We start from the raw sequence: 25531 nt of genomic DNA, 5'->3' as shown, positions 1-25531 counted from the left end.
ATGAGCACTGTGAGTAAAGCCAATGGAACCTTTGCCATCCAACTGTTGAAGATGCTCTGTCAACATGACCCTTCCAAAAATGTATGTTTTTCTCCTGTGAGCATCTCCTCTGCTTTAGCTATGGTCCTCTTGGGGGCAAAGGGAGACACTGCAGCCCAGATATCTCAGGTAAGTTGTTTGTCACCCCTACACCTGTTTTTGCATGAATAAGAGCTTCTGAGAAGGCACAGTGGGAATATGCACACACTGGTTCAGGGATCAGCAGGTAAAGAGGAAGGAAGACACAATCTCCTCCACTAACACTTGATTCGTGGAAATGAGATTTCCTGAGTTATGACTTGTGGGGCACACTCAAAATTTTGTCCATATTTCATATAACATTGGTTCATAGTAATCACATGCTAGGCTGGGTGGAACAGGCCTTTAATTTTAGCTTCCAAGGAGACTGATCTAGGAGGATCCCAACTCCAAGATTAGTCTGTGCAAATTACTTTCCATAAAAAAAGATTTATAAACAATGGAGGGAGGTTAATATGGCTATAACTTAGGTTCAGTCCCAAGTTCACCAATGTAAGAACAAAGAAGATGTAATTATTTGAAACACAAGTTGCTGTGACCTATCTTGTTTTTATTTGTCTATTTTTTGTTATTCGAGACAGGATTCTTCCCTCCAGCCTTTCCTCTCCTGGACTCAATTTGTAGATCAGGCTGGCCTTGAACTCACAGATGTCTACCTGCCTCTGCTTGCCAAATGCTGAGATTAAAGCTGTTGCCTTCAAGCCCTGCCTGCTCTATGTTATTTTAAGAGCAACAGACTTTGTAATCATGAGAGGACAAGGAAACATAATTCCTATTCTGCATTTTGTCCAACCTTCCTTGCATCAGCTAAGGTGTTGAAAGGGATACAGCATGGTTAGCTAGTCCAATCCTGACTGGGCATTAGGTGGGTTATCTTAACAACCCTCCTGAGAACATTCCATGGGATGGGTCTCTGACATCTGGACAGGGAGTTGAAGTGTGGATTACAGGGTAGAAAAAAGGCATTTGCCTGAGAAAAAAACACTCGGCATATAGTTCCATGGTGGTAAGGTATCACTGTTGCTCTTTGTTTTGCCAGAAATTTTTTCTCATGAAGATCCTCTCAGGTACAACTGCTCATCCTAATCGTTTCATACTCAGACCATGAAGACAAGAAGATTAATGCTCAGAAGAGGCTTCTTCATAATTAGTCTTTATGGCCTAACCAATGTTAATTATGTATGTGTGTGCCTGCTCACTTGCATGCATGCAAGCACACTTGGGTGCCTCTTTATGAAGAAGGAAGGAGTCAATGCTGGGTGTCTTCCTCTTGTCAGTCCCTCCTAAAATGGGATTACAGGCACAGAGTGGGCCCATCTTTTTATGTGCTTAGTGGGAATCCAACTCAGATCCTCAGGGTCTTTACTGGCTTTACCTATAAACTTCCTTTTGCAACAAAATGATTCTTTGCTGAGCTGATAATGTTTCTTTTTTCTTTTTCCCACAGGCACTTTGTTTAAACCCAGTGAAAGACATTCACCAGGGCTTCGAGTCACTTCTCAGTCACCTGAACAAGCCAGGCAGAAAGTACACCCTTAGAATTGCCAACGGGCTCTTTGCAGAGAGGACTTTGGAATTGCTCCCAGTAAGCACATTGTACCAGTACAATGAAACAATTTTACTCAAATACTTGATGCTGTAGATGGCAGGAGAAGGACCCTAGAGAACTTGAGAAGAGTAAGGATTACGAATATCAAGTAACAGGGTATATACCTTTAACACATGCTTGTAGAAGACTGGGAGAGAAAGGTCCTTAGTTCTAAGTCAGCCTGGGTACATATGAAAGACTCACCAATGTAACCTTCCTCAAAGACAGCAGTTGTGTAACGATATCTAAAAGATTTTAAATTTATTTTTATTTTTATTTATTTAAGTTGGTTTTTTTCCACTGGACAGGCCTAGTATATGAAGATGTTTGTAGTGTAAAGTGATATCTGTACTCACTATAGTTTTGTTTTATAATGCCATAGAGTTGAGAGTGTTGGAGCGCTTACTGACCTTTATTTGAAGTTTACCCTCCTGAACATTTATCTCCCCTAAGGCCTTTAAGGAGTCCTGTCTTCAGTTCTATCACTCAGAGATGGAGCAGCTCTCCTTTGTCACAGCTGCAGAGGAGTCCAGGAAGCACATAAATACGTGGGTCTCCAAACAGACTGAAGGTCAGAATCTCAAGTTACTCACTCCCCACAGTCTGGTCCTTGCCATTCCTGCCACTCTCCTTCCTTCACACCTCATTCCATTAATGTTTACTTCTTTTCACTATGGACTAATCTCACTGTTATTTCACAGAATCCAAGTGATGCAGACTAGCTAGTCCACCTGGTAGCATTTAGAGCTCAGTGAATTCATGCAGAATCCACCCAGACACTGAGATTTTAAAGACAGAGCAGTTGGTGCAGTTTTGATGGACAAAGGGCCAGATGCAAATGTCCTGAGAACTCATGGGCCTGATTTCAAGTCAAGCAGTTTCCTTAGAAGACACAGGTGTCCTGCAGTGTTCACAGGCCATGTGACTCTGCCATCTCTGAGATGGAGACCACTGGGTAGACCTCCCATGCTACCTGCCTCCTTCCTCCATCCTGTATTGCTTCAGTCCACTTAGCTCTTAAGAGGACTTCTGTCTCTACCTCCACACATCCTCCTTCAGGTCTGTTACTTCTGTTTCATGAACTTAGACATGATCTCCAATGAAGACCCTCTGTCAGGGCTGTCAGTTACACCGACCTGAAGAGCCTCCCATTTGGAGCAGAGGCTTACTTGTTTTTAGTCAGAGATGACTTCTTGCAGTCTTGATCTTTCAAATCACTGAGATAATTGCTTGATATTTAAACCATCCAGGTGCCTTCTGATCGCTAAGTACGTTCCTATATCCGCTTAAAGTCTCTACTGCAAGAACACTGTTCTTTCAGACATCAGTTATTTTTTTCATTTCTTTTGGAATCTTACATCGTGGGCTTACTTGATATTGTGAGTCAGCAAGGAACGTCTTGTTCAGGGAAAGGACGGCTGTTAACAGGGAAGAAGGGAATCTATCTTCTTACCTGCATTACATCTTCCAGGGATGGACAGCACTCCAGAGTGTAGACTAGGAAGACCTCCTCCATGAAACGCTTTCTGACTTTGAGTCTCTGCCATGTTGTAGGAGGATAGAACTGGGCATGACCATGGAGTGCTAGAGGAGCCGCTGAATTTAACATTAGTTTACTAGTCGGGTCCTCTAGAGGAACAGAATAAATACATATTATAGATGAGTTTAAATAGATGGACACACACAGTATAAGCTGAGCACTCAGCTTTTGTCCATCCTCGTGTGGAGGGACCAAGAATGTGGGAGTTGCTCAGTCTATGCAGTGGACACCTCAGCAGTCTTAGTCTGGCATGCAAGGCCTAGAGGATTCTGCAGAGCCAATAGTCTTTGTCCTCATGATAGGTAGATCAATTGTCTAGAAAATTTGGCAGGGGCAGTGCTTGTACATGGCCTCAGCAACAATGTCTGAGGTAGGCCGACAAAAGCAGTATTGCTTCTCTCTCTTACCTTTGGATCAATCATCACAAGAAGGAGTTGCCCACTCTGAGGCGATTCCTCTCCATTACTTACTTCTTCTGGATAATGACCTCACAGACTGGCCAGACATGTCTCTTAGCTCATTCCACAACCAATACAGATGACAATCAGGAGTACCCACCCCAGGGGGTAACCCTACTCCCCTCTCACCTCTTCCACAGTTCCTGTCTTTTCTCCCTCCCCCCCTGCCCAGGAACTGTTTTTTCTGCTTTTCCTCAACCTGCTTCCTTGAGAGACTTAAAAGTTTCTGTCCATCCTCAGCCTGGGGATATTCTTCAGAGTGCATGACCTCTAGCCCAACATGGACATTGGAGTTTTGTTGTGATTTACTTTTTAAAGTGTTTATCCACATTCAGCAAATTTAAAAACACGATCTTTATATCATACCAGATGTCCTATTGGTTTATGTCTCACATGTGATTTAAGGAACCTGAATGAAGTCTTTGCTTTCTTAAAAGGAAAAATTCCCGAGCTGTTGTCAGGTGACTCAGTTGATCGAGAGACCAGGCTCATTCTTGTCAACGCCTTATATTTCAAAGGAAAGTGGAATCAAGCGTTTGACAGAGGAAGCACCAGGGAAATGCTATTTAAAATAAATGAGGTAAGGACCAGTATCCAAAAGTCCATGCAGTGAAGAAACTGCCTACAAAGTGATAATCATGAATATACAGCTCATGGATAAGTGGTAGAGACTGTATATCCAGTGCGGTGGCTGGGAGTCATCAGAGTCCAGGAAAAAGAAAATCAGGAAAGCACAGAAAACATTTTGAGACTTATATATCTGAATGAAAGTTTAAATTTCATGTAGTCAATATAGAAATAAATAGTGTTTACTGCCTGTGTGATTTTGAATTCTGTTGGAGACTCTTACCACTTCTGAAACTTTCTCATAAAACCTTTGTTTCTCCCTCCTAGTAGAAATTAAATGTTCCTTTAAGTTAAAGGAAAAGAGAAAACTGAGCCAGCAATGTATTATAATCCATTTATGGAGCCTGAAAAGAGTAAAAAGAATGTACAAACTTATATATCTTTTTTAAAATTTCAAATAAGACCACTTAAACTATTGTTCAATTAATTGTTATTAACTAGTAGTATTCATAGCTTTTGAATAATAACAAGGAGCAAATAAGAAGTCAATCTTATTTAGAATGTAACTTGAACTAAAGGCGATATGAGAATAATTTGTCCAATCCATATGATATATAATTTAATGCATTTTGGAGTTTATCAATGGTAAACTTCACATTCCCTTTTTTATTAGCAATGTTCTTAAAGACTTTGGAAAAGTGACTTTTTTATTGGGAAATTTAATCTGCTTTATGATGGGTTTTCACACTGTTAGTGCATCACAAACATATATGGAGATCTGTCCATATGGCCCCCATAAGTAGTAATGTAACTTGGGATTTCCCTTCCCTCTGATGGGCTATGAGGCTGTATAGCTCCACCCCAGTCCTGTGCCTGTATGTGCTCTTGAGCTTTCTGCTCTGTGGTGGGTTAAAAGGCTGTGACGCATTATGAACCATTGAGCATGTGTGCTTCTCTGGCCATGCTGTTATCTGAGAGGAGGTACCTGCCTGTGGTCCCATTCACACCACCATGAAAATATTCCAGTCGGCTTTATGAAAATGTTTTCTGCTATTTATAATTGATTGTGCTGTTTCTTTAGATAAAATTCATGACCATATTAAATGATTAAAGTCTAGTTGTGATGTATTAGTCTTCTTTCCATTAGAGTAACAAACTATCTGACATAGTCACCTTAAAGCAGGAAGTGGTTATCTAGGCTGTTGGATTCTGAAGTTTCCTTCTGGGTCAGTTGGTCCAGTCCAGGTTGTGGTGGTGCAGTACAGCATGGCAGAAATGCATGGTGGAGGCTTGCCCACCTCACAGCGGTCAGGAAGCAAAAGAGAGAAACAGGAAGGGGCTGCAGGTCAATATGTCCTTCAGGGGAGCATCCTTTCCAGTATGTAACTTCCCTCCCATTAGTCTCCACCTCCTGAAGGTCTGGTTCTCTCTCAGTGGTCACTATCTGGGGACAAAGGCTTTGGAGCATGAGCCTTTGTGGGTCATTTAAACCCAAACCTAGGATTCTTAAATAGTAACGGTTGAATGTTGCACTTCCTCCTCTGGATAATGCATCATCTTTCTGTAGTTAGCTCATGTACTGATTATTTTGGGGTTTTATTCCTGTTTTGCTCCTGGTGTGTGTGTGTGTGTGTGTGTGTGTGTGTGTGTCTGTCTGTCTGTCTTTCTGTCTGTTCATCCATCTATATCTGTCCACGTATGTCTATGTGTGATCCTGTGTGCCAATCTGAGAAAAGGTACAAAATGAAGAATTTTAAGTTGAGAAATTACACGCCCCCCCCAAAAAATTTGGTCTAAAGATAAAACTTTTGGGCATTTTCTTGGTTAATGATTGCTTGAGTAGGGCCCAGCACACTATGGATAGTGTCCAAGTCCTGGTATGTGCTACTGAGTTATGGAAGAAACCAGGCTGCGAAAGCCATGAGGACATGTCAACAACTAGTCTTTCTCCATGGCTTCAGCCTGAGTTCCTGCTCTGACTGACCCCAGTGTCTGATTGTGACCTGAGACTTGGAATAAGAAATAAACTCTTTCCAGCACAAGTTGTTTTTTCACATGATGTTTCCTCACACAGGAAAACCCTAACAGTCACAGGCCCATATCAGCTGACACTCCTTTTTAATGAAATCGGCTAGAGGCTAGCAGATATTTTCTAAGTGCTCATCTGAACATGAATATTGTTTATATTGAGTGACTTCTGAAATCAACTGCTGCTCATTTGGAAAACTTGAATGCTCTCCATAAAATGTGTTATGGCATGTATTGTCTGTACAGAAGGAGGAAAGGCCAGTGCAGATGATGTACCAGGGAGAATCCTTTAACCTCGCCAAAGTGAAGGAAATACAGGCAAAACTATTGGAGATACCTTATGAGGGCATGGAGCTGAGCTTGTTGATCCTGCTCCCAAAGGAAGGTGTGGACCTCAACACGGTGAGGAATAAGATTCTGTATCACTGACTACTTTAAATGTCTTTGAGAAAATCCAGTGTCCCTGGGGCCACTTGTCATTAGAACAGAACTCAATGTTGTCACCTTGGCAATGGCTTTTGGGAATTAGTACTGACAGACTGAAGTTCGAGTTATTTATGGCTCTGAGCTTTGGGCTCAAACTGCGTCCAGGGCTTCCTTTGTGGGTTTTCTGCACCTGCGAAATGACATATTTCAGAGATGTTTATTACAGAGGATGAAATGAAGAGAACTCAAGTAGTTCATAGTTCAGTGCTTGCAAAATACTCACTCACTGTAATATAATGTTTCATGATTTTCATCATTATTTTATATAATATCTGAGAACATAAAATAGACAGAAAGTTATTGCATTTGTTTAACAAAGAGGAAAGAGGAGGGTGCAGCAGGGAGGGCAGAGTCAGGAAGGTCATTATGTTACACCTTGGACTTCCTTGTAGCAGGATTTCCCACAGTGGAGGAGCCATCCTCTCCATGGTGGGCAGTGGAGTATGAAAGACTTCAGGGGTCTTTGTAAGCAGAACAGCTCCCCTGGCTCTCTGCATCCAGCTCCCTAAGTGTGGCATTGCTTCTCTAGAGTGTTAGCTAGTGTTTTAAACTTGATAAAAACACATGACATGAATAACCTACTGGAGGAGGCTTTATCTCTGCAAACAGATTTGGAGAATTCACGGCAAGTTTCCTAGGCCATCACACGTTGTCATGGTGCATGCGGATGGGAATACGGGCTTCTTAGTTTATCGAAGAGAAGAAAGGACAAAACACAAAGGGTTGATAACGAACACCTGAAGTCCACCACCAGCAACCAATTCCTTTATTCAGCTAGACCCACCTCACACCTAAAATTTTCTGTGCCTCCCTAAACATTGTCACAAGTTTCAGAGCGATAGTTCTTTGATGATATTTCTCCATGCAAGTCATAACAGCACACAAAGCAAACAGAATTACACCTTGGGTTGATCTCCCTCCCTCACACAAGGGTACTTTCTATTTTGATGTTTAATTTTTACTTCAGCAGACATGCTTTATTGTCTTTGAACTAAGTCTAGTTTAAGAAAACGAAATCAGACAGGACCTAAACCACAGTCACATGGAAAAGGAAATCTGTCACAATCAAGGATTTCTCTGAAGTGGTTTTGGGGAAGACAACCAAGTCTTCTGATCATCAGTGTCTTGGTGCCCAAGCACATAAGAAAGTCACAAACAAGGTAGCAGGACAATGGGACCCTCACATTGGCCATAGGAACAGGCAGTGGCCCCTGTAAAATGATGGAAGAATTGCCCATGTGGCTCTGGGTAAGACCTCAACTGTGAGTCTGAAAGTCCCTAATTCTGCTTTTTCAGGTGGAAAACAATCTCACCTTTGAGAAGTTAACAGCCTGGACCAAACCTGGTTTTATGACGAAAACTGAGATTGAGGTGTACCTTCCAAAATTCAGGCTGCAAGAGAAATATGACATGGAATCCATTTTTCAACAGTTGGGAATGGTGGATGTCTTCCAAGAGGGCAGTGCTGACTTATCAGCAATGTCTCCAGAGAGGGGTCTAAGTGTGTCCAAGTGTCTTCACCAGAGCGTGGTGGAGATCAGCGAGGAAGGCACAGAGGCTGCAGCAGGGTCAGCCACGGATTGTATCCTCCTTTGTGCTGGCCCAGTGTTCTGTGCTGATCACCCCTTCCTTTTCTTCATCAGGCACAACAAAACCAACAGCATCCTGTTCTGTGGCAGGTTCTCATCTCCATAAAGGTATATTTACTACATAGGGCACAGTTCTCTCTTCAGTATCTCTTCAACACTCTGTGAGGGTGTGCAAATAAGGGAAAGCCATGTTCTAAGCTGAGGAAACTTTCTCCTGGCAGCCTGATTTTATGATGCCTGCATTGGTCTCTTTCTATCACAACAATCATTGTGCCCTTTGCCAGGACAAACCTAATGGTGCCCTTTGGCCTATGCTATGCCTCTGGTAGCAACAACTTACAGCCAATAACTAATAGTCAACTAGAAGTTATCTCAGTGTGTAAGAGAATCATAATAGAGCTTGAGGGAAGGCTCAATAGTCAGGAGAGCTTCCAGCTCTAGCACAGGGCCCAGGCACATTTCCCACCACCACATGACTGCTCCAAGCTTCTTAAACTCCAGTTTCATGGCCTTGATGTCATGTTTTTGGCTTCCAATGGGTCTCTCATGTGCGTCGTGTGCTTATATTCACACACCTAGAAGGAAATTCAAAAAAATAAAAACATGTTTAATTAATTGACTATTATCTGCTATTGTGGCTTTTCTGGATATGTTGCAGTTATTCTTATAACAATATCAGCAATTTATGGGTAAGAGTCAGTGACATGTCTGTGTCATGTCTTCATCCCCTTTCAAACACATTGTGAATTCATCAAGAAATGGCTCTCCATTCTTCCTTCCTCTGTCTGCATAACCAACAATCTCCTCTCTGTCTCTGCCACTTTTCCTATTGTGGACATTTTGTATTGGTTGTCTCTTTGCTTTCTTGACCGTGTCCTCTGATGCACAGAGATTTCTCTTTTTATCGAAGTTCCCTTCATTAATTCTTCTCACTATGTGGTATGCAGGCCACAGCTAAGACTTTCACTGTCAACCCCAAGGCCACAGTACACTGTCCCCATGTTTTCCTCCAAGGCTTTAATGGCTTGTGGCTTTTATATTTAGGTCACTGATCCCATATGATTTTTATTTTATATGTGATGTGATGAAGAATCCCAAAGTGATTCTTATAAATATGATCATCCAGTTTTCCCTGGACTTGTAAATGTTTTTGACCAAAGAGAAGGAAAAGCAATGCTTCAACTTGTGACGTAAGATAGGAGTTACTCAATTACATATATTGAACAAAACCATAAGGCTGAAAGAAAAATACCATGAATGAACAGGGAGTGAAGAAGGACAAACGGAAAGCTCTGTAATCATGGCCTTCAGATATGACTCTTGCTGCCATGCCTGACAACTTGAGTTCTTCCTGGAACTCGCGTGGTGGAGGAGAGAACTGACTCCAACAAGTTGTCTTCTGCCTGAACCATGAGCACCCTGGTAGGCACAAGTACAAATAACTGAATGAAGAATTCCTGTAACTCAGATAAAATGATTCAGTATGTTAAAATCAGAATAAATGCACATAAAACACCACTAATTTCTTACCAGGAGGTTAGTCTAACTGGGCAAAGCCAGCAAGTAGAGTTATAGGGTGCCATGAGATTATGAACATGATAAAGCAAGGCCAGGAGGCACTCCTAGACATCAGCATAGGACTGACCTGTGTTCCAGAAGGTTCAATTCCAGGACATATGCCAGGAATAGCATCACACAAGCCCACAAAAGGACAGCAACTTTGCATTACTGTGCCCTCTCTGGAGCAGCTTGATCAACCTGAAGACAGTTCCATTGAGGAGACCTCTCCCAGAGCCATTTTCCCTGTCATACAACCTTAATGCAGGGACTCTGGAATCTTGGAACTTCCTTATAAGTTCCTTTACCTTTCTTCTGCTATCCAGGGCTGTCTACACACACCTCTAAGAAGGACTACTTGAACCTGGAGGGAATAGCCACTCAAAGAAAGAAAGTGGCTTAGCTCTCTGAGCATCTCACAAGTAACAGATAATACAGAAAACCTTTGGAGAGCATGGATGAAGAACAGCTTTCCTAAGAGCTGTTGTCATGTTGGTACCCACTGGCTTTGTTCTCATTCCACTATGTAGGAGGAAGAGAGATCGAGTGGCTTCCCGACACGTCACACGAGGTCCTCCTTACCTCAACCTTAGGAAATACAATCTTCTAGTACATCATGAATATGCCTTAGGATGTCAGTGCTTAATGGGCTGGGTTTTATAGGGGCTCCATTAAGTGCCTATCTCCAGGAGAGATGGATCAGGACATCAGTTTCTCCTGCCCATCTTGGCCTGAATCAACATAGAATCAACAACACATGTATTAGGTGTGTGGAAACCCTGCAGTGGGCAGCCATGCTGTGGGAGTGTCTTTGTAAAGACAGAGCCTTCATCAGGAAAGGTCTGGAGTGCTGAGTCAGGCCAGGGCAAATGTGACTAGGGCTAAATACAGCAGTGATTTAGAGCTCAGCAATATCTTCCTGCTTCTGGATATCCTTTTTATCAGTGTGATAAAGTCTCATTTTGTAGTCCAGGCAGTCTGCATCTTGCTATATACACCAGGCTGGTTTTGAACTCACAGAGAAATACTTTCTCTTGTCTCTTGATCCTGGCATTATTAGTGAGTACCACCACAACCAGCTTTAAATGATTTATTTGTTCACCATAATGAAAGTGTCTGATTATGGCTCCTATTTGTGATTCATGGTTGTAGCCTATTAGAGCCAGTCCTCACAGATCAACCCTCACTTAAAATTTATTAAATTCTCCTGTATCATTTCTGATGTAACATTTATTTCAAGTAACCTCTTTCCAGCCACTACAGTTGCAGTACTTTGTAGCCTGTGAGCAGCTTCCTAGTCAGTTTCCTTCCAATGTGAGTTCCACAACCTAATTCTAGGATATGAGAAGGGTCAGAGATGGCTGGGAGGTTGAAACATTGTGAGGAGACACAAATCAGACTTATTTATTCACTGTAGGTGAAGGCCCCAAAGCAAGCAGCCTGAGCAAGCACACAGTATCAAGATGGCAGACACATTCTGACCCAGGGAAGCAAAAGCCCACAAAGTCTACTACACAAACCACAGGAAGTTAGGGTCAGAGACCCACAGGCTATCTTGGTAAGGCACTGACTCCACCTATACTCGGTATCTCATCTAATGGAGGAGAGAGAATACTACCTTAGGACAACCCCCTTTTATCAAGGTTTAAAAATTTCATCTCCAAAGTTATGGAGCACCTTCAATCCTTGGACTCAGCCATCCTTGAAAAGGGGATCTCAGGGAACCAGTCAAGTCTCCAATGATGAAGGCTGAATGAAGGAATTTACGTGTGAACTATGAAGTTCACACAGAGCCACACAGATTCTAGGGAGAGGCAGACCAAGACTGTGACTATGACTAGGAGGGTCTTAACATTTGTTATGTCGAAAAAGAAGGCAGAGTCACCAAACATGCTCTTTGGGAGTAAGGGTCTTCAGTCTTAGGAGGATTTAAAATTTACCATAGAGATGAAGAAGCTAACTGGGAATAAGAAAGAGGTAACAATCTTGTGTCATGCAATTCAGTACCAAGATTATGAGGAGGAGGAGAAGGATAGTGGTGGTGATGGTGGTGATGGTGATGATGGTGGTAATGACAATTAGGCACCTCCAAATGAAAGTATAAAGGACTTTCAGTAGGCAATCTTTGGGAAGATCTATAAATGGCCTGTGAGTACGTGACCTAATGGCTGACATTATCATTTATCAGGCAAATAAAACTGAAAACCATTATTAGTGGCACCATGACACCCATAGGCTTAAATCAATAAGGACAAGCAAGTACAGGAAAAAAATTGAAAGGCATAACTGGCTGGTGGGGAATTATAATCACACAGAAGCCTTTAAACTCATTCCTTGATTCTGCAAAAATATTAAATGAAGAGTTTTCATATGGCCCAGAAATTCCACAGGATTGTACAGATGTCTGTACATACTTTTATACATACATGTCCATAGTAACATTAACAGTAGATGAAACCTAGAAAAATCTATTGCTGACAAAGAGAAAAAAATTATAGATAACCTTGTTCCTATATCTTTATTCAGGCAAAGGAGTAAAAGTCTGACAAATACTCTCTTGAGAAAGCAACGAAAAACCAAGAAAGTTAAGGAGATTGCAGAAAGGAAGGGAAGAAGCCCTGCACCCCTGAGTCTGATGAAGGCTCCTGCCGTCCCAGTTCATCCTGTCTTTGAAGGTTGGTGATGTGAACACAATACCAATGTATGCTGAACAGTTTCAAAAAAAGACTGGGAAAGCAGCATTCTTACCAACAGCCTAAGCGTCCCTGGTCCTTCTCCTTTCCCAGATGTAGACCTGCAGCTTCCTGGGATCCTCAAGGACATCCTATTAACAGTGCAAGGGATGAGCTACCAACCATCTAACCCATCCTTTTATCTTACCAGAGTATAATATCTACGCAAGGCACCACAAAAGCCACACTTATTTATGAAAAATAAAAATGAGAGTTTTGGCACGAGGGGCAGCTGCTGTAGTCCTGAGGGTTTCAAGCCTAAGCAGCCAATGTATGGTAGAATTTGACTCCAAACAGCTCTTAAGGTGGGAGTAGGTTGAGGACCAGGTGCCATCAAGCAGGAAGTACAGTGAAGATGATGACAGTAACTTTCTTTAGGAAAATAAAGTCGATAGATAGGAGTATTGCTGTGTAATCTGTGCTCTCATGACAGGTAGTGTCCTAAAGTGCAGATCCATTCTATGTCCTAACACACTACAGATAGAAAACTAACTGGGGACTACAGGGGTGCAGGGCAGATAAGGCCAGAGCATTTTAGCCAAGAAAAAAAAATCACATGGCTTTTTGTAAGAAGAGGATAACAGGGAAGAGACTGAGGTGAGCAGGGTGAGGAAGAAGGAAAAGCAGAGCAGAAAGAAGTCTCTGTGTCAGAGGACACAAGGACAGAAAGGAAGAAAACAATGGGCCAACTGTTTCAGTCATGTGGGACCAAAGTGAAAAGTGGCCCAAAAAACATAAGTTAAGACAGGAGATGATCGCACTGGTTGTTGGTCAGAGCAGAGGAAATAGAGAAACCTAAAGGGACAGGAGGTTGACGTCCCCTTCTGCTGGTGGAGAGCAGACAGTGACTGGGGAAGCAGATGCTGCACATAAGCAAGCCAAACCTTTCCTCAAGCAAGATGAGAAAGAAAGACACAACCTGAACAATATTTCTGCATCTGCTGTGACTTCCTGCTGGGTCAGGGGTTAGAAGACATTGGTGTGAACATCCTTTTATGGACATCAGAGCCAAGAAGAAAAAGGAGAACACCCTGGAGAAGACAAAGTGCACCACAGCAAAGTTCCATGCAGGAAGAGGTTGGTGAAAAAAGGCCATCCATTAGCCACAATGGAGAGCAAGTAGAGTGAAATCCACAGACAGTTTGACATTGAGTGAGCTCTCAGGAACAGCAAAATGAAACCTTGATATTCCCCAGAAGAACTGTGTGAGTAGTCCTGTAGACAGTGTGAGAATTTCCTGTGTGTGAGGTCTTTCTAATGTTCTTATTTCTATGATGAAGTTCTGCTTGTGTGTCTTGGTCTCAGATTGCTTCGTTCACTATAGTGTTAAACACTTGCCCTAACACAACTAAACAGCTATAATATACAAGACATTATGCAGGGGAATGAGTGTTTCTCAGAAACTCTGTAACATGTAAAAATTGAGAGCCACCAGATTCAAATGGGTAGCTACTTCCAAGACACTGAGCCAGGCTCTTCCTTGCATGCCGAGGTGTGTCTCATTGTCTTTTCCTACATGGCCTCCAATTGTATATGACTGGTTTTTCTATATACATGTGTTGGCTTTTCAATAAATCCAGCTCTGGTCCAACTGATCCCTCCTGAAATTCCTTTCAGTTGCAAAATCAAGAATTATGGTTTAACTTGAGTTTTAAATCCCTGAAAAGAATTCTACTACTGCAGATGGATTTGTGTAGCAAGTCTGTTACCTGTGCACCAGTTACTGAGGCTTGTGAATATCAGAAGACCAAAAGGAGAATGCACACATGACCATAATGTTCATTTTCAAACAATTCTATTAGCTGGTGTGTGGGAAGGGAGTGACACAGAAAATAGTTTGGATTACTGCTTGTCAGGAAAAGAGAATGGGTATGGGAAAATAGATTTCAATAATTGTCACCTCCAACCCTGTCTCATCCCTCAGAACATTATTAAAATTCTGCAAACATTCTCCCTTGGCATTTAGCAAAAGCTCTTTATATCTTCACAATTTCTAAGGGCTCAATTTGTCGCCAACCCCAACCCATACTTTTCCTACAAAAGCCAGGGCTTGAGGAGGCTTATCTCCCCTCCCATGACCAGAGGCATGAAACAAGAGGTCCCCACCCTGTAGGGAGTGAATATAAGGCCAGCAGAGTCTGGAAGGCAGCACTACTGAGCTCCTGGAGGCAGCCAGGCAGTAAATGCTACATAGTGGACCCTTGAATTTAGAGGTAAGTGTGGCTAGTTCAGGTTGGGGTTGGGAGATCCCCTGAAGCCATGTATAGAAGGTACACACTGAGTCCAGAAGGGACATTCAGGACTGCAGTTAGGAAAAGGGTCAGATGGGATGTGGTGTCTGTTGTGCATTTTAAAAGGAAACTAATCCAGAAACCTCAGCAGGCCAGTGTCACACAGGCTGTTCCTAGGGCTGATGCCTAAGCTGTGTTGGCTCCTTCTCCGGCAGGACTTGGTGCGGCAGCATTATGGGTGATTTCTGCACCAGCATCGTTTATCTACTGGTATCTTTCACACATCACCTAATGCTCTAACACTTAGGTAATTTGACTGCCTCACCTTGTCTTTTCAGATCTTGGAAAATTTTTTATCTCTTTTACTTCTGGGCCCATGAATGATCTTCCGTGTCTAGTCCAAACTTGAGCATTGTTCATTTCCATGTACAAAGTAACTCACTCCTTACTGACAAAAAGCCTCTTATTTCCGCATGCTCCCTGTCCTTTAAATTAGGGTGTCAGGCATCTCCCTTGCCTTCACAGAGCTCCAGAGCAGGAAGAATGGGGGAGACAATTGTTAAGAGAAAGGATGACACTTAGGAGTGGAAAGCAGACCTGAGTGGGGCAGCTGCACTAGGGGAGGACAGCAGAGGCCCTGAGGCTCTCCTATCCCAATGAAGGTGGGAAAGCTGAGGAATTGGATCTCAGAGACAGGGAGGAGGTAATGGCATTCTAAGATGAAAGAACAGGTTTTCAAGTATTCACATGGAAATTGAAAATGACAAAAGAATGGGCAAGAATGTAGGGGCAGTAAGCTGGTCAGCTGAGAGGACCAACCAAAATGTAAGTCATTTACATAAGTCAGCCCAAACTTTCCTCAAGAACCTAGGAGAGGGATTTAAATGGAGGAGTCAAAGGATCTAGGTACACTTCAGGAGGCTGTGTCCCTCTGTCAGGAAATGGGAAGAAGAATGTGATGGTGTGATCCGAAGTTTTCTGGGCTAATTCATCTGCATCTTAGCACCGTAGGGAGAACTCTGGAACACACGTTGTATGCCAAATGTCATCTGACAGTGAGAGCACAGTCATGGGATGCACAGTGACTCAGAACTGGGTTAAGGTGACAGGAGCAGTCACTTGGACTGGGACAAGCTGTCCATTCCTCTGGGAGGTGAGACATGCTCAAGGGAAAAGCAGCCTGGCTTCCTTTGGATGATGCAAGGCCCCCAACCAGCCACTGCAGGGGAATGCTGCCTAACGCACAGCACAATTGATAACCCAGCCTGTGTCTGGGACTTATCCAGCATCTCAGAGGCTTAGTAGCTGGCAAAGGTGGAGGACATTATCTAATGCCTCATCCATAGCTCAGGAGCATTCTTCCCAGGCAGAGTCAGGAATGCAGAGTTGATGCAGCCAGCCCACAGGACCTGGAGGCCATGGCTGTTTGCTTCCTTGACTCCTCTTCCATCCATCCTTCTCTTTATCCGACAGTCAACTATCCTCAGAAGAGAGGAGCTGCTGTGTATGGAACGAGACTAGAGCACACCCCTCAACTGTGTCCTGTGTAGGGGATCCCGATGATCTTTCCTTCTATCTGTGCTAATGAGAGTGAAGCTAGTATGGCCTGCTGCCATGACCACACTTAGCTGATAGCCTTAAAAGTGGAAGCACTGTGACCTAGAATGAATTTTTGAAATCTAATTGAAAATATTTATGAGCTTTGAAATGAGAACCAGACTACAGTCCCAGATTTCCCTGTATCTGATCAATGAACCATCAGCTCTGTGTTGAGTACCATTTCTTCTTTGCCTCCAGAGTCTGCATCATGAGCACTGTGAGTGAAGCCAATGGCACCTTTGCCATCCAACTGTTGAAGATGCTCTGTCAACATGACCCTTCCAAAAATGTATGTTTTTCTCCTGTGAGCATCTCCTCTGCTCTAGCTATGGTCCTCTTGGGGGCAAAGGGAGAGACTGCTGCCCAGATATCTCAGGTAAGTTGTGTGTCACCCCTACACCTGTTTTTGCATGAATAAGAGCTTCTGAGAAGGCACAGTAGTAGTATGCACACACTGGTTCAGGGATCAGAAGCTAAAGAGGAAGGAAGACAGAGTCTCCTCCATTAACACTTGATTCCTGGAAATGAGATTTCCTGAGTTATGACTTGGGGGGCACACTCAAAATTTTGTCCATATTTCATATAACATTGGTTCATAGTAATCACATGCTAGGCTGGGTAGAACAGGCCTTTAATTTTAGCTTCCAAGGAGACTGATCTAGGAGGATCCCAACTCCAAGATTAGTCTGTGCAAATTACTTTCCATAAAAAAAGATTTATAAACGATGGAGGGAGGTTAATATGGCTATAACTTAGGTTCAGTCCCAAGTTCACCAATGTAAGAACAAGGAAGATGTTGTAATTATTTGAAACACAAGTTGCTGTGACCTATCTTGTTTTTATTTGTCTATTTTTTGTTATTCGAGACAGGATTCCTTCCTACAGCCTTTCCTCTCCTGGACTCAATTTGTAGATCAGGCTGGCCTTGAACTCACAGATGTCTACCTGCCTCTGCTTGCCAAATGCTGAGATTAAAGCTGTTGCCTTCAAGCCCTGCCTGCTCTATGTTATTTTAAGAGCAACAGACTTTGTAATCATGAGAGGACAAGGAAACATAATTCCTATTCTGCATTTTGTCCAACCTTCCTTGCATCAGCTAAGGTGTTGAAAGGGATACAACATGGTTAGCTAGTCCAATCCTGACTGGGCATTAGGTGGGTTATTTTAACAACCCTCCTGAGAATATTCCAAGGGATGGGTCTCTGACATCTGGACAGGGAGTTGAAGTGTGGATTACAGGGTAGAAAAAAGGCATTTGCCTGAGAAAAAAACACTCGGCATATAGTTCCATGGTGGTAAGGTGTCACTGTTACTCTTTGTTTTGCCAGAAATTTTTTCTCATGAAGATCCTCTCAGGTACAACTGCTCATCTTAATCGTTTCAAACTCAGACCATGAACACAAGAAGATTAATGCTCAGAAGAGGCTTCTTCATAATTAGTCTTTATGGCCTAACCAATGTTAATTATGTATGTGTGTGCCTGCTCACTTGCATGCATGCAAGCACCCTTGGGTGTCTCTTTATGAAGAAGGAAGGAGTCAATGCTAGGTGTTTTCCTCTTGTCAGTCCCTCCTAAAATGGGATTACAGGCACAGAGTGGGCCCATCTTTTTATGTGCTTAGTGGGAATCCAACTCAGATCCTCAGGGTCTTTACTGTCTTTACCTATAAACTTCCTTTTGAAACAAAATGATTCTTCGCTGAGCTGATAATGTTCCTTCCCCGCCCCCCCCACAGGCACTTTGTTTAAACCCAGTGAAAGACATTCACCAGGGCTTCGAGTCACTTCTCAGTCATCTGAACAAGCCAGGCAGAAAGTACACCCTTAGAATTGCCAACAGGCTCTTTGCAGAGAGGACTTTGGAATTGCTCCCAGTAAGTACGTTGTACCAGTACAATGAAACAATTTTACTCAAATACTGGATGCTGTAGATGGCAGGAGAAGGACCCTAGAGAACTTGAGAAGAGTAAGGATTATGACTATCAAGTAACAGGGTATATATCTTTAACACAAGCTTGTAGAAGACTGGGCCAGAAGGGTGGTGAGTTCTAAGCCAGCCTGGGTACATATGAGAGACTCACCTATGTAACCTTCCTCCAAGACAGCAGTTGTATAATGGTATCTAAAAGATTTTAAATCTATTTTTATTTTTATTCATTTATGTTGGTCCTTTCCACTGGAAAGACCCAGTATATGAAGATAATTGCAGTTTAAAGTGATATCTATCCTCACTATAGTTTTTTTTATAATGATATAGAGTTCAGAATACTGACGCACTTGCTGACATTTATTTGAAATTTACCTTCCTAAATATTTTTCTCTCCAAAGGCCTTTAAGGAGTCCTGTCTTCAGTTCTATCACTCAGAGATGGAGCAGCTCTCCTTTGTCACAGCTGCAGAGGAGTCCAGGAAACACATAAACACATGGGTCTCCAAACAAACTGAAGGTCAGAATCTCAAGTTACTCACACCCCACAGTCTTGTCCTTGCCATCCCTGCCCCTCTTCTTCCTCCCCTCCTCATTCTATTAATTTTTATTTCTTCTCACCATGGACTAATCTCACTGTTATTTCACAGAGTCAAAGTGATGCACACTAGCAAGTCCACCTGGTAGAATTTAGAACTCAGTTAATTCATTGAGGTTCTACTCAGACAATGAGATTTTAAAGACAGAGATGTTGCTGTATTTCTCTAGGACAGAGAGGCTGATGTAAATGTCCTGAGAACTCATGGGCCTGATTTCAAGTCAAGCAGTTTCCTTAGAAGACACAGGTGTCCTGCAGTGTTCACAGGCCATGTAACACTGCCATCTCTGAGATGGAGACCCCTGGGTAGACCTCCCCGACTACCTGCCTGTATCTGCTTCTTCCTCCATCCTGTATTGCTTCAGTCCATTTAGCTCTGAAGAGGACTTCTGTCTCTACCTCCACACATCCCGTTTCAGCTCTGTTACTTCTGTTTCATGAACCTAGACTTGATCTCCAATGAAGACACTCTGTCAGGCTGTCAGTTACACCGACCTAAAGAGCCTCCCATTTGCAGTTGAACCTTACTTGTTTTTAGTCAGAGCTGACATCTTGCAGCCTTGGTCTTTCAGATCACTGAGACAATGGATTGGTATTTAACCATTCAGGTGCCTTCCTATCACTAGGTACATTCCATTTTCTGCTTAAAGTCTGTACTGGAAGAACACTTTTCTTTCAGACATCAATTATTTTTTTTTTTCATTTCTTTGGAATCTTACCTCTTTGGAACACTTGATATTGTGAATTAGCAAGGAACGTCTTGATCAGGGAAAGGACGGCTGTTAACAGGGAAGAAGGGAATCTATCTTCTTACCTGCATTACATCTTCCAGGGATGGACAGCACTCCAGAGTGTAGACTAGGAAGACCTCCTCCATGAAACGCTTTCTGACTTTGAGTCTCTGCCATGTTGTAGGAGGATAGAACTGGCCATGAACGTGGAGTGCTAGAGTAGACGCTAAATTTAACATTAGTTTGCTAGTCGGGTCCTCTAGAGGAACAGAATAAAAACATATTATAGATGAGTTTAAATAGATGGACACACACAGTATAAGCTGAGCACTCAGCTTTTGTCCATCCTTGTGTGGAGGGACCAAGAATGTGGGAGTTGCTCAGTCTATGCAGTGGACACCTCAGCAGTCTTAGTCTGGCATGCAAGGCCTAGAGGATTCTGCAGAGCCAATAGTCTTCGTCCTCATGATGGGTAGATCAATTGTCAGGTAAAATTGGCAGTGCTTGTACAGTGCACTCAGCAACAACGTCTGAGGCAGGCAGACAAAAGCAGTATTGCTTCTCTCTCTTACCTTTAGATCAATCAGCCCAAGGTGTTGCCCACTCTGAGGCGATTCCTCTCCATTACTTACTTCTTCTGGGTAATGACCTCACAGACCGGCCAGACATGTCTCTTAGCTCATTCCACAACCAATACAGATGACAACCAGGACTTCCCACCCCGGAGGATAATCCTACTCCCCTCTCTTCTCTCCCACATTTCCTGGTCTTCCCACCCAGGAACTGTTTTTCTTCTTTTACTCAACCTGCTTCCTTGAGAGACATAAAAGTCTCTCATCATCCTCAGCGTGGCGATGTTCTTCAGGGTTCATGACCTCTAGTCAAACATGGACAATGGAGTTTTGTTTTGATTTACTTTTTAAAGTGTTTACCCACATTCAGCAAATTTCATAACATCATGATTGGATCTACCCAGATGTCCTATTGCTTTATGTCTCACATGTGTATTAAGGAACCTGAATGAAATCTTTGCTTTCTCCAAAGGAAAAATTCCCGAGCTGTTGTCAGGTGACTCAGTTGATCGAGAGACCAGGCTCATTCTGGTCAACGCCTTATACTTCAAAGGAAAGTGGAATCAAGCGTTTGACAGAGGAAGCACCAGGGAAATGCTATTTAAAATAAATGAGGTAAGGACCAGTATCCAAAAGTCCATGCAGTGAAGAAACTGCCTACAAAGTGATAATCATGAATATGCAGCTCATGGATAAGTGGTAGAGACTGTATATCCAGTGTGGTGGCTGGGAGTCATCAGAGTCCAGGAAAAAGAAAATCAGGAAAGCACCGAAAACATTTTGAGACTTATATTTCTGAATGAAAGGTTAAATTTCATGTAGTCAATATAGAAATAAATAGTGTTTACTGCCTGTGTGATTTTGAATTCTGTTGGAGACTCTTACCACTTCTGGAAATTTCTCATAAAACCTTTGTTTCTCCCTCATAGTAGAAACTAAATGTTCCTCTAACTTAAAGGAAAAGTAAAAACTGAGCCGGTAATGTATTATAATCCATTTATGGAGCCTGAAAAGAGTAAAAAGAATATACAAACTTATATATCTTTTTTTAAATTTCAAATAAGACCACTTAAACTATTGTTCAATTAATTGTTATTAACTAGTAGTATTCATAGCTTTTGAATAATGACAAAGAGCGAATAAGAAGTAAATCTTACTTAGAGTATCACTTGAACTAAAGTCGATATGAGTGTAATTTGTCCAATCCATTTAAGATATAATTTAATGCATTTTGGAGTTTATCAATGGTAAACTTCCCATTGCCTTTTTTATTAGCAGTATTCTTAAAGAGTTTGGAAAAGTGATTTTTCTTTATTGGGAAATTTAGTCTATAAATATACATGGCCTGTAGAAGATTTTTGTGTTTTTTGTTCAACTGTAATTAAAATCTTCCCAGATGCCCCAATTACTTATTAAAATAATACTGGTAGATTATTAGAACTGCACAAACTCGAAAAAAAAAAGACAAACAAATCCATAAGGGTCTACGCAAAAGGCCCCCAACTTGTAAAGTGTTGAAAACATTATCTGCTTTATGATGGGTTTTCACACTGTTAGTGCATCACAAACATATATGGAGATCTGTCCATATGGCCCCCATAAGTAGTAATGTAACTTGGGATTTCCCTTCCCTCTGATGGGCTATGAGGCTGTATAGCTCCACCCCAGTCCTGTGCCTGTATGTGCTCTTGAGCTTTCTGCTCTGTGGTGGGTTAGAAGGCTGGGACCCATCATGAACCTTTGAGCATGTGTGCTTCTGTGGCCATGCTGTTATCTGAGAGGAAGTATCTGCCTGTGGTCCCATTCACACCACCATGATAATATTCCAGTCTGCTTTATGAAAATGTTTTCTCTTATTTATAATTGATTGTGCTGTTTCTTTAGATAAAATTCATGACCATATTAAATGATTAAAGTCTAGTTGTGATGTATTAGTCTTCTTCCCATTAGAGTAACAAACTATCTGACATAGTCACCTTAAAGCAGGAAGTGGTTATCTAGGCTGTTGGATCCTGAAGTTTCCTTCTGGGTCACTTGGTCTAGTCCAGGTTGTGGTGGTGCAGGACAGCATGGCAGAAATGCATGGTGGAGGCTTGCCCACCTCACAGCGGTCAGGAAGCAAAAGAGAGAAACAGGAAGGGGCTGCAGGTCAATATGTCCTTCAGGGGAGCATCCTTTCCAGTATGTAACTTCCCTCCCATTAGTCTCCACCTCCTGACCATCTGGTTCTCACTCCGTAGTCACTCTCTGGGGACAAAGGCTTTGGAGCATGAGCCTTTGTGGGTCATTTAAACCCAAACCTAGGATTCTTAAATAGTAACGGTTGAATGTTGCTCTTCCTTCTCTGGATAATGCATCATCTTTCTGTAGTTAGCTCATGTACTGATTATTTTGGGGTTTTATTCCTGTTTTGCTCTTGATGTGTGTGTTTGTGTGTGTGTTTGTGTGTGTGTGTGTGTGTGTGTGTGTGTCGGTCTTTCTGTCTGTTCATCCATCTATATCTGTCCATGTATGTCTATGTGTGATCCTGTGTGCCAATCTGAGAAAAGGTACAAAATGAATTTTAAGTTGAGGAATTACACCCCCCCCAAAATTTGATCTAAAGATAAAACTTTTGGGCATTTTCTTGGTTAACTATTGCTTGAGTAAGGCCCAGCACACTATGGATAGTGTCCAAGTCCTGGTATGTGCTACTGAGTTATGGAAGAAACCAGGCTGCGAAAGCCATGAGGACATGTCAACAACTCGTCTTTCTCCATGGCTTCAGCCTGAGTTCCTGCTCTGACTGACCCCAGTGTCTGATTGTGACCTGAGACTTGGAATTAGAAATAAACTCTTTCCAGCACAAGTTGTTTTTTCACATGATGTTTCCTCACACAGGAAAACCCTAACAGTCATAGGCCCATATCGGCTGACACTCCTTTTTAATGAAATCGGCTAGAGGCTAGCAGATATTTTCTAAGTGCTCATCTGAACATGAATATTGTTTATATTGAGTGACTTCTGAAATCAACTGCTGCTCATTTGGAAAACTTGAATGCTCTCCATAAAATGTGTTATGGCATGTATTGTCTGTACAGAAGGAGGAAAGGCCAGTGCAGATGATGTACCAGGAAGAATCCTTTAACCTCGCCAAAGTGAAGGAAATACAGGCAAAACTATTGGAGATACCCTATGAGGGCATGGAGCTGAGCTTGTTGATCCTGCTCCCAAAGGAAGGTGTGGATCTCAGCAAGGTGAGGAATATGACTCTGTATCACTGACTACTTTAAATGTCTTTGAGAAAATCCAGTGTCCCTGGGGCCACTTATCATTAGAACAGAACTCAATGTTGTCACCTTGGCAATGGCTTTTGGGAATTAGTACTGACAGACTGAAGTTCGAGTTATTTATGGCTCTGAGCTTTGGGCTCAAACTGTGTCCAGGGCTCCTTTTGTGGGTTCTCTGCACCTGCAAAATGACATATTTCAGAGATGTTTATTACAGAGGATGAAATGAAGAGAACTCAAGTAGTTCATAGTTCAGTACTTGCAAAATACTCACTCACTGTAATATAATGTTTCATGATTTTCATCATTATTTTATATAATATCTGAGAACATAAAATAGACAGAAAGTTATTGCATTTGTTTAACAAAGAGGAAAGAGGAATGTGCAGCAGGGAGGGCAGAGTCAGGAACATCATTACGAAATACCTTGGATTTCCTTGTAGCAGGGTTTCCCACAGTGGAGGAGCCATCCTCTCCATGGTGGGCAGTGGAGTATGAAGGACTTCAGGGGTCTTTGTAAGCAGAACAGCTCCCCTGGCTCTCTGCATCCAGCTCCCTAAGTGTGGCATTGCTTCTCTAGAGTGTTAGCTAGTGTTTTAAACTTGATAAAAACATATGACATGAATAACCTACTGGAGGAGGCTTTATCTCTGCAAACAGATTTGGAGAATTCACGTCAACTTTCCTAGGCCATCACACGTTGTCATGGTGCATGTGGATGGGAATACGGGCTTCTTAGTTTATCGAAGAGAAGAAAGGACAAAACACAAAGGATTGATAATGAACACCTGAAGTCCACCACCAGCAACCAATTCCTTTATTCAGCTAGACCCACCTCACACCTAAAATTTTCTGTGCCTCCCTAAACATTGTCACAAGTTTCAGAGCGATAGTTCTTTGATGATATTTCTCCATGCAAGTCATAACTGCACACAAAGCAAACAGAATTACACCTTGGGTTGATCTCCCTCCCTCACACAAGGGTACTTTCTATTTTGATGTTTAATTTTTACTTCAGCAGACATGCTTTATTGTCTTTGAACTAAGTCTAGTTTAAGAAAACGCTATCAGACAGGACCTAAACCACAGTCACATGGAAAAGGAAATCTGTCACAATCAAGGATTTCTCTGAAGTGGTTTTGGGGAAGACAACCAAGTCTTCTGATCATCAGTGTCTTGGTGCCCAAGCACATAAGGAAGTCACAGACAAGCTAGCAGGACAATGGGACCCTCACATTGGCCATAGGAACAGGCAGTGGCCCCTGTAAAATGATGGAAGAATTGCCCATGTGGCTCTGGGTAAGACCTCAACTGTGAGTCTGAAAGTCCCTAATTCTGCTTTTTCAGGTGGAAAACAATCTCACTTTTGAGAAGTTAACAGCCTGGACCAAACCTGGTTTTATGACGAAAACTGAGATTGAGGTGTACCTTCCAAAATTCAGGCTGCAAGAGAAATATGACATGGAATCCATTTTTCAACAGTTGGGAGTGGTGGATGTCTTCCAAGAGGGCAGTGCAGACTTATCAGCCATGTCTCCAGAGAGAGGTCTAAGAGTGTCCAAGTGTCTTCACCAGAGCGTGGTAGAGGTCAACGAGGAAGGCACAGAGGCTGCAGCAGGGTCAGCCATGGAAGTGGGTAATCGTTGTTTGGGCCCAGTGTTCTGTGCTGATCACCCCTTCCTTTTCTTCATCAGGCACAACAAAACCAACAGCATCCTGTTCTGTGGCAGGTTCTCATCTCCATAAAGGCACATTTACTCCATAGGGCACAGTTCTCTCTTCAGTATCTCTTCAACACTCTGCGAGGGTGTGCAAATAAGGGGATGCCATGTTCTAAGCTGAGGAAACTTTCTCCTGGCAGCCTGATTTTATGATGCCTGCATTTGGCTCTTTCTATCACAACAATCATTGTGCCCTTTGCCAGGTCAAACCTAATGGTGCCCTTTGGCCTATGCTATGCCTCTGGTAGCGACAACTTACAG

General features: G+C 42.5%; 2 protein-coding genes across 2 annotated transcripts; both read left to right on the top strand.

The window, feature by feature from the left end:
- Positions 1 to 25383, top strand: LOC127210136 (serpin B9-like). Its single transcript, XM_051169815.1, has 7 exons — positions 1 to 168; positions 1526 to 1663; positions 2120 to 2237; positions 4102 to 4244; positions 6506 to 6661; positions 8042 to 8442; positions 25298 to 25383. The coding sequence occupies exons 1-6, from the start codon at positions 1 to 3 to the stop codon at positions 8438 to 8440; spliced, it is 1122 nt and encodes a 373-aa protein (XP_051025772.1). The 3' UTR covers positions 8441 to 8442; positions 25298 to 25383.
- LOC127210169 (serpin B9-like) lies at positions 16659 to 25295 on the top strand. The gene is made up of 6 exons (XM_051169843.1): positions 16659 to 16829; positions 18190 to 18327; positions 18782 to 18899; positions 20753 to 20895; positions 23361 to 23516; positions 24897 to 25295. Exons 1-6 carry the CDS (start codon positions 16662 to 16664, stop codon positions 25293 to 25295), a joined length of 1122 nt encoding a protein of 373 aa, XP_051025800.1. The 5' UTR covers positions 16659 to 16661.
- Positions 25384 to 25531: the final 148 nt, after the last annotated feature.

Source organism: Acomys russatus, chromosome 3 (genome assembly GCF_903995435.1).
Source record: "Acomys russatus chromosome 3, mAcoRus1.1, whole genome shotgun sequence".
Taxonomy (NCBI): domain Eukaryota; kingdom Metazoa; phylum Chordata; class Mammalia; order Rodentia; family Muridae; genus Acomys; species Acomys russatus.
Note: the sequence above shows the minus strand (reverse complement) of the source record. Positions and strands in the feature narration are given on the sequence as shown.

Excerpts from the sequence above, each read along its gene's own strand:
- LOC127210169 (XM_051169843.1), top strand. The coding sequence starts at position 16,662 with ATGAGCACTGTGAGTGAAGCCAATGGCACCTTTGCCATCCAACTGTTG. Across the intron at positions 16,830-18,189 it reads CTGCTGCCCAGATATCTCAG|GCACTTTGTTTAAACCCAGT; the intron begins GTAAGTTGTGTG and ends CCCCCCCCACAG. Across the intron at positions 18,328-18,781 it reads GGACTTTGGAATTGCTCCCA|GCCTTTAAGGAGTCCTGTCT; the intron begins GTAAGTACGTTG and ends TTCTCTCCAAAG.
- LOC127210136 (XM_051169815.1), top strand. The coding sequence starts at position 1 with ATGAGCACTGTGAGTAAAGCCAATGGAACCTTTGCCATCCAACTGTTG. Across the intron at positions 2,238-4,101 it reads GGTCTCCAAACAGACTGAAG|GAAAAATTCCCGAGCTGTTG; the intron begins GTCAGAATCTCA and ends CTTTCTTAAAAG. Across the intron at positions 6,662-8,041 it reads AAGGTGTGGACCTCAACACG|GTGGAAAACAATCTCACCTT; the intron begins GTGAGGAATAAG and ends CTGCTTTTTCAG.